At 33.3% G+C, this 15,166-nt stretch overlaps 2 protein-coding genes across 2 annotated transcripts; one reads left to right on the top strand and one right to left on the bottom strand.

Annotated features, from left to right (window-relative positions):
* The first annotated feature begins 4,685 nt into the window (after window positions 1-4,685).
* Window positions 4,686-5,567, top strand: LOC122318349. Its single transcript, XM_043135624.1, has 2 exons — window positions 4,686-5,123; window positions 5,213-5,567. Exons 1-2 carry the CDS (start codon window positions 4,950-4,952, stop codon window positions 5,489-5,491), a joined length of 453 nt encoding a protein of 150 aa, XP_042991558.1. The 5' UTR covers window positions 4,686-4,949; the 3' UTR covers window positions 5,492-5,567.
* Window positions 5,568-6,112: 545 nt separating this feature from the next.
* LOC122274410 (protein FAR1-RELATED SEQUENCE 5-like) lies at window positions 6,113-9,369 on the bottom strand. The gene is made up of 6 exons (XM_043083450.1): window positions 8,488-9,369; window positions 7,260-8,328; window positions 6,956-7,140; window positions 6,761-6,850; window positions 6,547-6,634; window positions 6,113-6,174 (listed from the first exon to the last, which is right to left on the bottom strand). The coding sequence occupies exons 1-6, from the start codon at window positions 9,367-9,369 to the stop codon at window positions 6,113-6,115; spliced, it is 2,376 nt and encodes a 791-aa protein (XP_042939384.1).
* Window positions 9,370-15,166: the final 5,797 nt, after the last annotated feature.

Genomic DNA, 15,166 nt, shown 5'->3' with positions numbered 1-15,166 from the left:
TTTTGACATTGGGTGACGCTGTCTGCAGTCGCGAAATTGTCAATTAATTTAGGGGTGTAGAAGAATAGATCATCATGGGCAAACTGTTCAGCCTGTACTGGTTTTGGAAGCCAAAAGGCCATCCACTGTAATGATATAATCATATAAGGCTTGGGGTGTCAACTTCAGTGTCGGAGATGAAGGGAGTACTTCATGCACGACCAATTTGCGCGGAAAGGTAATGCCATAGCTATCATTAATTTCGGATAACACTGACATGGTTTATAAATAATAATAAAATAATAATAAATTTTTTATAAATTAAACTGAAGTAATTGAGAATAGAAAAATGTTTTTAACTACAAAAAAATTTTAGATTGACATGACTTGATATAAGAGCATTCTCGACATAGGTATATTTTTTTTATAATTTAATGAAAATTTTAGAGATTTCATTAAAATTATCTTTACATTCGAATCTTCATTTCAAGAAAAGTGTTTATGGGATGTATTTGGAAAATTACTGTACATTCTCAAAATATTTCTTATTAATATTTTATTCTAATCATTTACACTTTTTATCATGCTTACCTATTTCTAATCATCTACACTTTCTATAATTCTCATATTTGATATATTTTTAAATAATAATTTTAAAAATAATTTAAATAATTACAAAAATATATAAAAGTTAATTTTAAAAATATTATCATACCCACAAAAAATAATTTAAATTTTTGTTTAAAATATTCACTAGAGTAATAGTTCAAAACATAACAAAAAATATTGAATTATTAAGTAGTTAAGTTTGTAAATAGAAGTGAGAGAAAAAAAATAATATTTTAATAGAATATAAAAGATGAGATGTATAAGATTTTTGAAAGATGAATAAAATTTAGGAAAAAGTTTTAGGAAATGTCATTTTTAATTAAATTATAAGAAATTTTATAGAAAACCTAATGTGAATGCTCTTGCGTTATATTATAAAATTATTTTTATTATAAAATAAATCGTGTCACAAATAATTATATCAATTTAAAAATTTATTTTTATAAAATCTATTTATAATTATAACACCTATTTTGATAAGTAAGAACAACTTCCCAGACATGGAAAGATATAAATGGATGAAAGTTCAAAGAAAGAAGCACACAGCACTATCAAAAGTACAGATTTCGAGTCTTGTGAGGCCTAATCCATTCCTCGGAACTACAGTTGCCACTTTTACCAAGCCTAATTGGAGAAATAATCTTAATTTCTTACTATTCTTTCTTTTTATCTAAAATAGTTTTTACAATTTGAATTAAAAAAGAAGAAGCTAAGTATCATTTCATTTCATTTTATAAAATTAGCTTCACATCCAACACATCATTATTTTTTAAGTATAAAATAAAAGAGAATAAAATAATAAATTCATATTTTTTAATAATGTAAAAAAATATAAGACTGCTGTGTATATTTTTTGTTATAAAATATCAGTTTTCAAGATGGAAAATGTTGTTTACAGTCGCTTTGGGGAGCGGCGGCGCAGTCGGGGTCCTACGTGGCACTGTTAATGAAACGGTTCGTTTCATTAAAGTGAATTGAAAAGGAGCCGAGTGGAAATCGAACCGACACCCACTTTAGTAATGAAACGGTGCGTACTGTCAATGGTTTATATTCATTACCCTCACCAAACCCTAACTCAAACACTTCAGCCGACTCCCCTCGTCTTCTCCATCGCCCCTTCCCTCTCATCTCTCCTCTGATACTCACGAAGAACCCTAACCCTTCGATCCCTTACTCTGAGTTTGAATGGTGCTTCAAACTTGTATTTTTGTCTAAAATATTTCGCAGGATTTTAGTTCCTCGGTTTCATTTTTTTAGATGTTTGTGTTATCAGTTGGATTTCTCGTTTAGACTCTTTCGTAGGACTTGGTTATCCTTCGGTTTTTTGGTTCTTCTGTAGTTTTGTTGATTTGACTAACCGGGGTTCTAAATGAGTGTGGGTTCAACACTGTGTATTCGATTTCATAGTGTGGGTTCAGCACTGTGTATTCGATTTCACAGTGTGGGTTCTCCTTGTGTTTGCGAAGAACCCTAACCCTAATTGTTGTATCCCACTTTTATTTACATGAATCCTTAGTCTGAGTTGGAATGGTGCTTCATCCTTATATATTTTTGTCATTTCTTTCGCAGATCCAGGATTGGTAGTTCCTCGGTTTCAGTCACTTCGATTTCTCGAGATTTATCTAGGTTCTCATTTCGATTTCTCGAGATTTGTCTTTCGCAAGTCTGGGTTCTCCATAACGATTCACTTGTATATTTCGCAAGTCTGGGTTGTAATATTTGTGTGGGTTATCCCTAGTGTTTTCGATTTCACAAGTTTTGTTAGATTTTATCATCTTTCCCACCTCGGTTAGTCTTGAAAAAGAGAACATTGTCTCTTCACCCTGGTGGATCCCGAAACCCTAACCCTAACCCTAACCCTAATTCCCGAACCCTAACCCTAACCCTAACCCTAATTCCCGAACCCTAACCCTAATTCCCGAAACCCTAATTCCCGAAACCCTAATCCTAACCCTAACCCTAACCCTAACCCTAAACCTAACCCGTTCTTCTTGGACCTCGGATTTGGGCACTGGGCAATTGGCCAGAGAACCCATACATAAATACGTAAGCTCCCCCTTTCAATTTAGGAAGAAAGATATTATTTATTTATTTGCATGTATTTGTTATGTTTATTTTGGGGACTGAATCTGATTTTGTGCTTGTTTCGTCTGGAGGTTATTATTTATGCAGCATTGAGAATGAATGCAGCACCCTGTGTCCAACCGAAGTTGAGTTTTACTTTAGTTGTTCTGTTTATAAGCTTAGTTGGATGGATTTGAATATGATTAAATGGGATTGAAGTGATATTATTTGCATGATATTCTCTTGATTTCATACCTTTAGTTGTTCTGTTTTTAAGCTTACTTGGATGGATTTGAATATGATTAAATGAGGCTGAAGTGATATTATTTGCATGATATTCTCTTGATTTCATACCTTTAGTTGTTCTGTTTTTAAGCTTACTTGGATGGATTTGAATATGATTAAAATGAGGCTGAAGTGATATTATTTGCATGATATTCTCTTGATTTCATACCTTTAGTTGTTCTGTTTCTAAGCTTACTTGGATGAATTTGAATATGATTAAATGAGGCTGAAGTGATATTATTTGCATGATATTCTCTTCATTTCATAACTTTAGTTGTTCTGTTTATAAGCTTACTTGGATGGATTTGAATATGATTAAATGGGATTGAAGTGATATTATTTGCATGATATTCTCTTGATTTCATACCTTTAGTTGTTCTGTTTTTAAGCTTACTTGGATGGATTTGAATATGATTAAATGGGATTGAAGTGATATTATTTGCATGATATTCCCTTGATTTCATACCTTTAGTTGTTCTGTTTATAAGCTTAGTTGGATGGATTTGAATATGATTAAATGGGATTGAAGTGATATTATTTGCATGATATTCTCTTGATTTCATACCTTTAGTTGTTCTGTTTTTAAGCTTACTTGGATGGATTTGAATATGATTAAATGAGGCTGAAGTGATATTATTTGCATGATATTCTCTTGATTTCATACCTTTAGTTGTTATGTTTTTAAGCTTACTTGGATGGATTTGAATATGATTAAAATGAGGCTGAAGTGATATTATTTGCATGATATTCTCTTGATTTAATACCTTTAGTTGTTCTGTTTCTAAGCTTACTTGGATGAATTTGAATATGATTAAATGAGGCTGAAGTGATATTATTTGCATGATATTCTCTTCATTTCATAACTTTAGTTGTTCTGTTTATAAGCTTACTTGGATGGATTTGAAGATGATTAAATGGGATTGAAGTGATATTATTTGCATGATATTCTCTTGATTTCATACCTTTAGTTGTTCTGTTTTTAAGCTTACTTGGATGGATTTGAATATGATTAAATGGGATTGAAGTGATATTATTTGCATGATATTCTCTTGATTTCATACCTTTAGTTGTTCTATTTTTAAGCTTAGTTGGATGGATTTGAATATGATTAAATGGGATTGAAGTGATATTATTTGCATGATATTCTCTTGATTTCATACCTTTAGTTGTTCTGTTTTTAAGCTTACTTGGATGGATTTGAATATGATTAAATGGGATTGAAGTGATATTATTTGCATGATATTCTCTTGATTTCATACCTTTAGTTGTTTTGTTTATAAGCTTAGTTGGATGGATTTGAATATGATTAAATGGGATTGAAGTGATATTATTTACATGATATTCTCTTGATTTCATACCTTTAGTTGTTCTGTTTTTAAGCTTACTTGGATGGATTTGAATATGATTAAATGAGGCTGAAGTGATATTATTTGCATGATATTCTCTTGATTTCATACCTTTAGTTGTTCTGTTTTTAAGCTTACTTGGATGGATTTGAATATGATTAAAATGAGGCTGAAGTGATATTATTTGCATGATATTCTCTTGATTTAATACCTTTAGTTGTTCTGTTTCTAAGCTTACTTGGATGAATTTGAATATGATTAAATGAGGCTGAAGTGATATTATTTGCATGATATTCTCTTCATTTCATAACTTTAGTTGTTCTGTTTATAAGCTTACTTGGATGGATTTGAATATGATTAAATGGGATTGAAGTGATATTATTTGCATGATATTCTCTTGATTTCATACCTTTAGTTGTTCTGTTTTTAAGCTTACTTGGATGGATTTGAATATGATTAAATGGGATTGAAGTGATATTATTTGCATGATATTCTCTTGATTTCATACCTTTAGTTGTTCTGTTTTTAAGCTTACTTGGATGGATTTGAATATGATTAAATGAGGCTGAACTGATATTATTTGCATGATATTCTCTTGATTTCATACCTTTAGTTGTTCTGTTTTTAAGCTTACTTGGATGGATTTGAATATGATTAAATGTTTATATGTTCTGGTTCAGGAAAATTATGTTGTCATCACCTTCGTCTTCTTCATCCATTGGTAAACGTACTTCGAGTCAACCTTCCTGCTTCTGTGAGGTTGAGGCAACACTGAGATACTCAAATACTCCCAAAAATCCAGGACGACCCTTCTTAGGCTGCCCGAAGTACAACAATGAGGTAAAACATTCGTTCATGTAACATTTTTATAGTCACTTGTTTTTGAAGAGGGTACATCTAACATTTTTGTCAATGTAATTAATGAATAGGGCTTACCGTATTGCAAGTTCTTCAAGTGGGCGGATGGTGCTTTGGACGTAGAGCAAGAAATTGAAGATATAAAGCAATATCTATTAAGGAGGGAGGAAGAGCTGAGAATGGATAAAATTGAGTTCAGAAAGCGAGCCGATGCCATGGAGAAGATGTTGGCTAATATACTTGAGGAGGTTCGGAAGCAAGATGCTCAAAACAGGCGGAGACGCACACTAAACAATCTGTATTGGGCTGTTGCCATTGTTGTCTCATGTTACTTTCTGGTGTCTAAGTGATTTCTATTTGAATGTATAGCTTTATTTTGTGTATGTATATTAAGTTAGTCTGAACAAAACTTGGACGTTTGTAATGAGATTTTTCCTTTTTTTTTGTTCTGTTCTGTCTTGATGGTTTATGTACTATGGGGTTCGGATTCAATGTTTGAGACTCATAAACAAGTTTCATTTTGTGCTTGATGGTGGATGTACTCTGAAATAGAATCTATTAATGAAATTGAATGATTTTAGCTACCAAGAGAATCTGGTTGGAAGGGCTGAGCCCGTCTGAATTTCTATTTCAGCAACTTGAATTGCTTTGGATTACAGGAATCTGATATATAGACACGAATTGAGTTTGGATTACAGGAACCAACAACTAATGCTTGTTGCTCCAGTGTGTAACTCCTTGTCCGTGTTGCTTAAATAAACCAATATAACTCCTGCGTTGCTGATAAACCATATACACTCCTTCAATAAACCATAACAACTCAGGCTTGTTGGCTTACTTTGTTTTAAATCATAACTAGACCTTGCGCGTACCAACAAAATAATGCATCAACTGCCTGAATAAACCATAACAACTCAGTGTCTACATACCTGAAAGTTAGCTAGGACTCACGTATCCTATATTGAATTTTGTCAAACTCTTGAATTTCCCCTATTAACCCAGTTTGCAATTTCTTCTAAAATTTCAAAACCACCTGAAGTGATATTAATACAATATTATGCTTTACAATTTAAACCCGTAGGTTTCACAGGTTACATGAAGTTGCTTAAAATTCCAAATCTAATAATTACAACCCCTAATATGTAACTCTCAGTGACATCGACTGTAACATTATAGACTTGCAAAACATAATAATTACACCATATACTAGAGCAATTCTCTAGGAATTACAGCTTTTCAACAAAAAATTCATGTTTTTAAAAATCCATCAACCTCATTGTTTGATCTGGTTGTGTCCCATCCATACACTCTAGTTGTGATCCATCCAACCCAAATTGCAACTGTAATGAAGTAAAAATAGATATTATCTTTAGTTGTTGAATACATGAATTTAATTGAAAGTTACCAACAAGCCTTACTGTTTCTTGAGTCCCAAATACTGTATGACCAAACTGGGTACCACAAATGTCAGTTGCTGCGCTGTTTGCCACAATCTAGAGCAATATCTCTATGAAGTTAGCTACCAATGATTATTAATTGCTTTCAGTGCACACCAATTACGTAACATATGAATTCCACCTAATTTCTTCTAAAATATATTCCAAATGCTTCTAATATACCTGAAAATTTCCAACATTGAAGATGGGGGTCTCTATTGGGCCAAATAAATTCCTGCGCGTCTCCTTTGCTGTTGTATCTCCTTCATCTCGCTAATAATAAAGTAAAAAATAAAAATACTCAATACTTTGCTAACTTTTATGTGTGAAACTTTATAAACATTAGAATAAAGGGGGCAGTTGGGTTTTGGTTAATACATGATTATGTTTGCGCTTTCCTCCCACTTGTGCCTTACTTTGTTTGGCTTTAACCTTGCTCAGCTCTGTCTCCATCCTGGATGCTCTCCTCAAAGATGGGGGTCTTCCTTTCCCTCTGACAACATTTGGACTCTTGACTTGTTGTGAGCTACCAACGGCAGTTGTAACTACCATCTCCAAACCCCCTGCATTTTAAGCTTACAAAATTATATATTGATACATTTTTGTAGTTTGGTTAGTTTTGGTTATAATGAACTAACCAAATAAGATGATATACTAAACAAGTCGTAGCCTTCGAACGAACCTGATTCGGTGAAAGATATGGGGCGCTGGTTCTGACGATAACATTCAGTCATCTCATGTATCCTCTTCTTTGCATCTTCAAAGTGCTCATTACAATCCACCGCATAATCTATCATCGTATAACACATATTCAAAAGGATAGGATATCTATTACCATTTGGCCTCAGCTCCCCTTCGTCGTAGCTGCTTCGGATTAATGTGTATCTCCTTTTGATGTCCTTCCTCCACCGGTCTAAAATGTACCGGTCTGGCAATGATTTTATGCCGTTTGATTTGAATATCGCCAAAATATGTCTACACAGTATCCCCCTCATTTGAAATAACCCACATGAACATTTTGCATTGCAATCATCCACATTCAATTCCACGGAATATGTCAAGCTTTTTGTGAACTCCTGAATACGAACTTCATCTTCTACCAAATAACTCTTCAAAACACCATCTGACGTCAGTAGAGATGTCTCCAGATCAAGCACACCAATTACTTGTTGCTGAACTTCCTTGAATTTCGCGTTGGTGTATAACTCTTGAAACTTCTTTTCTATTGGAGATCTAGATACGCAGGGGATAGTGACACTAAAAGACTGGAATTCTGCCTGATTTTCATTCTCAATTTTCTTCTTAAGCGCACTGTCAAACTGGTCGACAAACTCCTTCAAGTTTGTCTTCGAATGGACATAACCATCAAAAAAGGCATTCATACTCTCGCTGCGTTGGGTTGTACTCATTCCAGCCCAAAAGGTCTCTTTTAGGAAAACCGGTACCCAATGATCACGCTCTGCATATAAACTATTCAACCACGCATTCTCATGTAACTCAAATGTGTTAATAAACTCGGCCCAACACTTTTCAAAGTCCTCAATAGATTGTGTGTCGTACACACATTTCATTAACCCAGTTTTCAGCCCACTTTTGTACGCAGCATATGACCCAAGCTTCTCAGGGACTTTTTTCAGTATATGCCATAGGCAAAACCTGTGTCGTGTTTCCGGAAAGATAAGTGCAATTGCATTTTTCATTGCTCGATCTTGATCAGTAATAATGACCTTTGGAGATATACCGTCCATACACTGCAACCAAGTTCTGAATAACCATGCAAAAGTCTCTGTGTCCTCACTAGAAATCAGGCCAGCTCCCAAAAGAATCGACTGCCCGTGGTGATTTACACCAACAAATGGTGCAAAGGGCATCCCATACCTATTTGTCAGGTATGTGGTGTCGAATGTCACCACATCACCAAAATATTGGTAGGCTGCCCGACTACGTGGATTTGACCAGAAAACATTCTTCAACCTACCGTCATCGTCCAAATCCATCAATGCAAAAAACCCGTTATTTTTAAACTGCATCCTCATAAAATAATCTCTCAGTGCTCCAGCACCCCCTGCACCAAGTCGTAGATGTCGTGCTTTGTGGATGTAATTGCGACAATCCTTCTCCAAAAATGGGAGGTTCTCAAACCCACCTGCCCCTACGACAAGAGATCCATAACTCTTATTCAGTCGGATGCCAGCTATGTCGTTTGTGTCTAGGACCCTTTTAACGGTCTCACTCACATCTCTATTACATCGAAAGAAGCGACTCTTTTTTGGGCTTAGTCCGTGATTATGTGTATTATAAACTGTTGTCAACCGCATCTTCCCCTCGACTCTTAAGGCATTAATCCTTGCCTTACAGTCCGTCTTTCTTGTTGGACGAGGGTTGGCAACATTTAAACTTTTATTCCGGGCCTTTCCTCCCCGTGCACACCCAAGGGTGACATATCTGACTGATTGATCTTCTGACCTCTCGCTCCTTTGGGTCATCACCCCAAACCCGTTCTTCTTAGCATAATGCTTATAATAGCTCAACAATTCATCAAACGAATTAAACTCCATCCCCGAGTTGGGCTCCTCGATGATATCATCACCATCTGATGATGGAACTACCTGTGGTGTACCGGTAGTGCCATCATCGATTTCAATTTCATTTGATCTATCCATGATATTCTCTTCATCAACTTTAGCGGAACTACATGCCTCTTCAATTTCCAAACAAATGCGTGTATCTCGGTCACCAACTCTTGCACTCGTTGCGGAGCTTGTATTGATAATTGCCCTCGGAGGTGTCATCCCATATTGAAATGGGTAACCAACATTCTGCTTAAAAGAAAAAAAGAAAACATTTAAACTACTTTTAATAAAAAATATTAAATAACTACAAATACAACAAGATTCAAGCTTCAAAACCACCTGAATGTTGATTGGAATTTGGTAGCCAGCTTGATATGGCATAAAAGTTGGTGACCATTCAGGCACTGGTCCAAAATAACCGTGCATGTAATTTGTATACTTTACTAAACCAGTTTCAAGAATGTCCTAACATAAAAATAATAATGCTAATTAGAATGCTAAACTTATAATACCAATAAGTTTTATATAGGCTCAAATAACATACTGAAGTGGGGGGAATTGAGCTAGATAGTGTATGGGAAGACGGGTGTTCTTCCCCTTTTCCCATGCCCTGTAAAAGTTGTTCAATATCCAAGGTTAGTCTTTGATAAGGTTTCAGGAAAATTATATCATGGATGACCAAGAACTTTGAGTGATGACTAATATCCTTTGCTACTTATTCTATGAAAAAATAAATATAACAATACTACATGAAATTTGTTTATATACTTTTAAAGAGCATAGAATACAAGATTACTATAGTTTTAAAGTGCAATAAATAATAGCACAAGGCTGAAAATCCACCCTCTTTCATATTTCTAAACATTTCATACCCAGCTCTTGGAACAAAAATTCAATTTTACATCTACTTATAAATATATCAAAAATAAATACACCACCACAATATTTAACAACTAAACCACAATAATTAAACCACAATATGGAACTACAAAATTAATATTTTCAGCCAAAATATTTCTACATATTTAACTATTTTTTCTTGTTAAATTTTTTTATTCTTAAGTAAATCAATAGAAACATGCCATCTTCATGAACAACCAAGGCAGTAGGGATTACTAAACCAACTACATACATGACATCCTCTGTTCATACTACTACAAACATAAATTTAACAACAACTAACCCACAATAATTAAACCACAATATTTAACCTCAAAATTATTATTTTTAGCCAACAAATTTCTTCATATCTAACTTAAAACTCCTGCCAAATTCTTATATTGTTAAGTAAATCAATACATGCTTTATTGTTATCAATAACTGGTATTTATTTAAGCAAATGTAACTATTATTGCAGATTGAAGAATGACTTAGGAGCTTACGGATTCAACTCACGCAGATGCTCCACGCAAATGACCCACGGACCTGACCCAACCACGGACCTGACCCACGAGATGGATGACCTGGTATCTTGGCCCATGTACCTGGCCGAAACAGTGGCAACGACGCTAACCCAGACCGAGCCCACCACACTGACCCAAACCGAGCCCACTACACTGACCCAAACCGAGCCCACCACACTGACCCAACCCGATTCACAGCCTTGACTCACACCAACCAACGCCCAACCCACTTCGTTTCTGCACCCACACTAACGAACGGCCCACGCAGTGATGCCGTGAGCTGGAGCTGCTTCGATGGGAACCTCTCGCACCTCTCGCACCAATGCCTGTAATAACAGAGCGGGAAATATGAAGCTGAAACCCATTTTGCGTTTTTGGCCCTTTTTTTTTTTTTTTTTTTTTTTTTTTTTAATATCTGGCACGTCAGCCGATTGCACCACGCTTGTAACCCACGACTGTCTGTAGAACTATTGTTTCGAGATATAACCACAATGTAATCAGCTGACGTGACATTTTTTCATGTCAAATGATATATTAAAAAAAATGAAAACGGATACTCTCCTTATTCGCCCACTCCTCCCGTTTCTACCCTCTCGCTAGACTCCTTGTAGATGCCACAACCATCGACTACAACGAGGATGCGATTTCTTTGTCGAGGCCCGATGCAGTCACCCGCTCTCAAACTTCCTTTAAGTACAAGTTGGAAGGGAATGGGGAAGAAGAAGAAGGATGGGGGAAAATAACTTTAGGCTATTTGTAAGATTATGGGTTTTCTGATAAAAAGAAATGATAGAGATCTGTTTTTTCAAACATGAATTCATTATCTAAATAGAATCCCAAAATAGAATAAACTTTGAAACTCAAAAATAAAAAAACATTAGTGGCCACATCCTTTTAGTTGAGCCTTCGTGCTTCTAGATTCATCCTTCCACTTTCAATCCCACTACGAACTCCAAAACCATATTGGCGATCTTTGAAGGTTTTAAAGCTTTCAATCTCACTTTCAATCATTTCTGTGCGTAGCTTTGAAGGCTTCATTGATTGTGAAAGGAGAGGGAAATAGGAGGAGAGGATTATCACCAACAAAATCGATAGAGAAAGAGAGGTGGTAACAATAAAATGAAGAGAAGTAGGAAAAGATAAATTTTGTTATCAAAAGGCGTGCCCAGTTACATGGAAGTTCCCCAAGCCAGTTGAAACAAGAGTTTCTCATTAAATATTGCATGCAAATCCCACCACATGCAAAGATAAGAGTCCACATATTGTATCTATATTTCTATTAGATATAAACTGTATTTGAATAATAAAAATTAAAATTATAGTAGATCTCAATCTCTCTCAAAACTGATTCTCATTTAAAAAAAAAAAAACACCAATTTTCATTCTATATCTTATTATATTCACAACCACACTCACGGACATATTTTAAGACTTGATTTGAATAGAGATACTTTCATCTTATTTCAATATTCAAATATAATAAATATAAATACAAACACATTTTAATTTCAAATTTTAACTTTTTTATTTAATCATTATTTAATTATTATAATTTTTCTAAACTAAAAAAAAAAACTAAATGTTTTGAAATTCAAAACAAAAATAGTATTAAACAATTATATTATAACAATATTTTAACTTTATAATATTTTTATTCAATTTTTTCTTTCTTATTTTCTAAAACTCTAAGAAATATTTTAACTTAAATTATTTCACTATTATTCACAAATTATCTTACTACTATTCACTAACCATATCAATTCACTTCGTCTTAACTCATTATCTAAACTAGCCCTAAAGTGTTTGTATATTAACTACTTAAATAGTCTTAAATATTCCACCTGGTAAGTATATTAGGGATGAAAAAAGTTTAAGACAAAAAAGCATTTCTCTTTCATTAATAAATGTTCTACACTAAAAATATTTAATGAAATAAAGGTAAAATGTAAAGTCAATAATACATAACTTTTAATTATTCAATTTATATCTCTCCACCCATTCAGCTTCCAATGTAGGAGTGCAAAACTAACAACACCTTCAGGGCTCTAACTGTATATAAATCCATCAAAAGGGACTAGGGCTGAGCATCGATCCAACTGGAGTCGGATTTGGCCTCCTCCGACTCCAACTTTGTCGGAGGCCGAATCCGACCTCCGACTCCGACACTCTGACTCCAACTCGTCGGAGAGGAGTCGGAGTTGGGCTTTTTGTTGGAAGATATATAATCAATGCATAGCTAGGAGGCCGGGTTAGATCATGATGATCAGCTAAAATACCAGAAAAAAACCTACAATTAATTTAGTATCGACGAAGCACTAGAGAGAGAGAGAGAGAGAGGAGATACCGGAGAAGCCATCGGAGGCTGGGGCTGCGCCGTTTCATGGTGGCTGAGGGAGTTGAAGGCTAGGCTGTCCCTGCGCTGTTTCAACTATCATGGGGGGTTGCTGAGTTTGAAGTATAAAGAATCAAAGATACTACAGAATACAAATAAACCCTAATCAAAAGTAGGGCTCGGCCATAGTTCAATATGGGGGGGGGGGGGGGGGGGGAATAAAACTAGTCTTCACTCTTAGGACTGAAGTAAACGGCACCGTTTACCTCCAAAACGACGTCGTTTTACTAAAATTAACTCTATTTTGGCAACCAAAACAGAGTCCAACGAAGCCGTTGAACTCTGTTTTGGTATTTTCAGCCTTTTTATTTTTTATTTTTTTAACTCTAAATCAAATATTAATTTTGTTTTAATACTATATATATTAACTATAATATTATATATAATATAACTATATATTATATAAGTATAACTATATATATTATATAAGTATAGTTAATTAGTAAGTTAATATATAACTATATATATATATATATTATATTATATAAGTATAACTATATATATTATAGTATATAAGGTATAGTTATATAAAATATGTAAATATATATGATTAATGTATAAAAAATAAATAGTATAGTAACTATATATTATATAAGCCCTTAATATATATATATATATATAGTATATATATAATCTATAATTATATATAATATAACTATATATTATATATTAACTTATAGTAAACTAGTAATGTAAATTGTAAAATATAAAATAAGCTATAATAACTTATATAATAACGATATAGCCTATATTAACTTATATTAAATTAGTAATATAAAATATAAAATAAGCTATAGTAACTTATATAGTAACTTATAGTAAGTTAGTAATGTAAATTAACTAAATAAGGTATAGTAACTTATATAGTAATTATATTATTATATAGTAACTTATAGTAAATTAGTAATGTAAATTAACTATATAATATAAGGTATAGTAGCTTATATAGTAACTATATTATTATATAGTAACTTATAGTAAATTAATAATGTAAATTAACTATATAAGGTATAGTAACTTATAGTAACTTATAGTAAATTAGTAATGTAAATTAACTTATAGTAACTATATTAACTTATATTATTCATTATAATGTTTATACATTATTATTTATTAGATGTTAATATATTGATAACACATATTTTTATAAAATATGCACAATATCGGAGTCGGAGTCGGAGTCAGATGATTAATCGGAGTCAGAGTCGGTGTGTCAGAGTCGGATCGGAGCGGAGTCGGAGTCGGGACACCTCCACCTCCAACTCCGACTCCGAGTCCGACTTCCAGGGGAAAAAGAACTTCGACTCCAGTGGAGCTGGAGCTGAGTCGGAGCCGGAGTCGGATTTTCGAATTTCTACTCAGGCCTAGAAGGGCCAGGAAGGTTATTCCTTAAGGTAATCAATAGTCATTTTTAATCAATAATGCATTAAATTAAAACAAGGAAGAGGATCAATGCGAAATATTACATTTTTTTTCTTTTATTTTTTATAATGAAATATTATTTTATTTATTAATATGACGGACAATTACAACTTTTGACCTGAGAAATACAAGTCAAACTCTAACTTTTCTAGCTTTTCAATACATACATTTCTTTATAGCTGGTTGGGCCTTGTCCTGCCCCTCCATACTAGGGGTGCAACAAGTCCGGTTCGGTCTGGTTTTGGACAAAATCTAAAACTGAACTAATAGGCATCGGTTTTGCATTTTTCAAGACCGATTACATACTGATTTTCTTTTTAAACCGGTATTTCAGTTTTACTAATTTCCGGTCAGGTTTGGTCCGGTTTTAATAAAATACAAATTTGTCATAAAAAAGAAACTAATTCTATTTTATTAAAAATCTATTACCATTTACAAAAATCTGCTTTATAAAAAAAATCTGTTATGTAAAAAAAATTTTGCTATAAAAAATCTGCTTTATAAAAATAATCTACTATGTAAAAAAATTCTGATATAAAAAATCTGTTTTATAAAAAAAATCTGTTATATAAACAAAATTCTGCTATATAAAAAACTGCTATAAAACAAAAATTAAAATAAGAAATCTAGTGTAAAAAAAAAAAAAAACTACTATAATCCTATATTAGACGATTAGTATTAGTATATATATATTAGTGTTAGTTATAGCTATATAATATATTAGACAATATAATAGTATTAATATAAGACTATTAGTATAGCTATATATTATTATTAGTTTTGATGATTTAGTATAACT

This window comes from Carya illinoinensis, chromosome 8, assembly GCF_018687715.1.
Source record: "Carya illinoinensis cultivar Pawnee chromosome 8, C.illinoinensisPawnee_v1, whole genome shotgun sequence".
Lineage (NCBI taxonomy): Eukaryota > Viridiplantae > Streptophyta > Magnoliopsida > Fagales > Juglandaceae > Carya > Carya illinoinensis.
The sequence above is the reverse complement of the archived record's forward strand: the minus strand, read 5'-3'. Positions and strand labels throughout refer to the sequence as shown.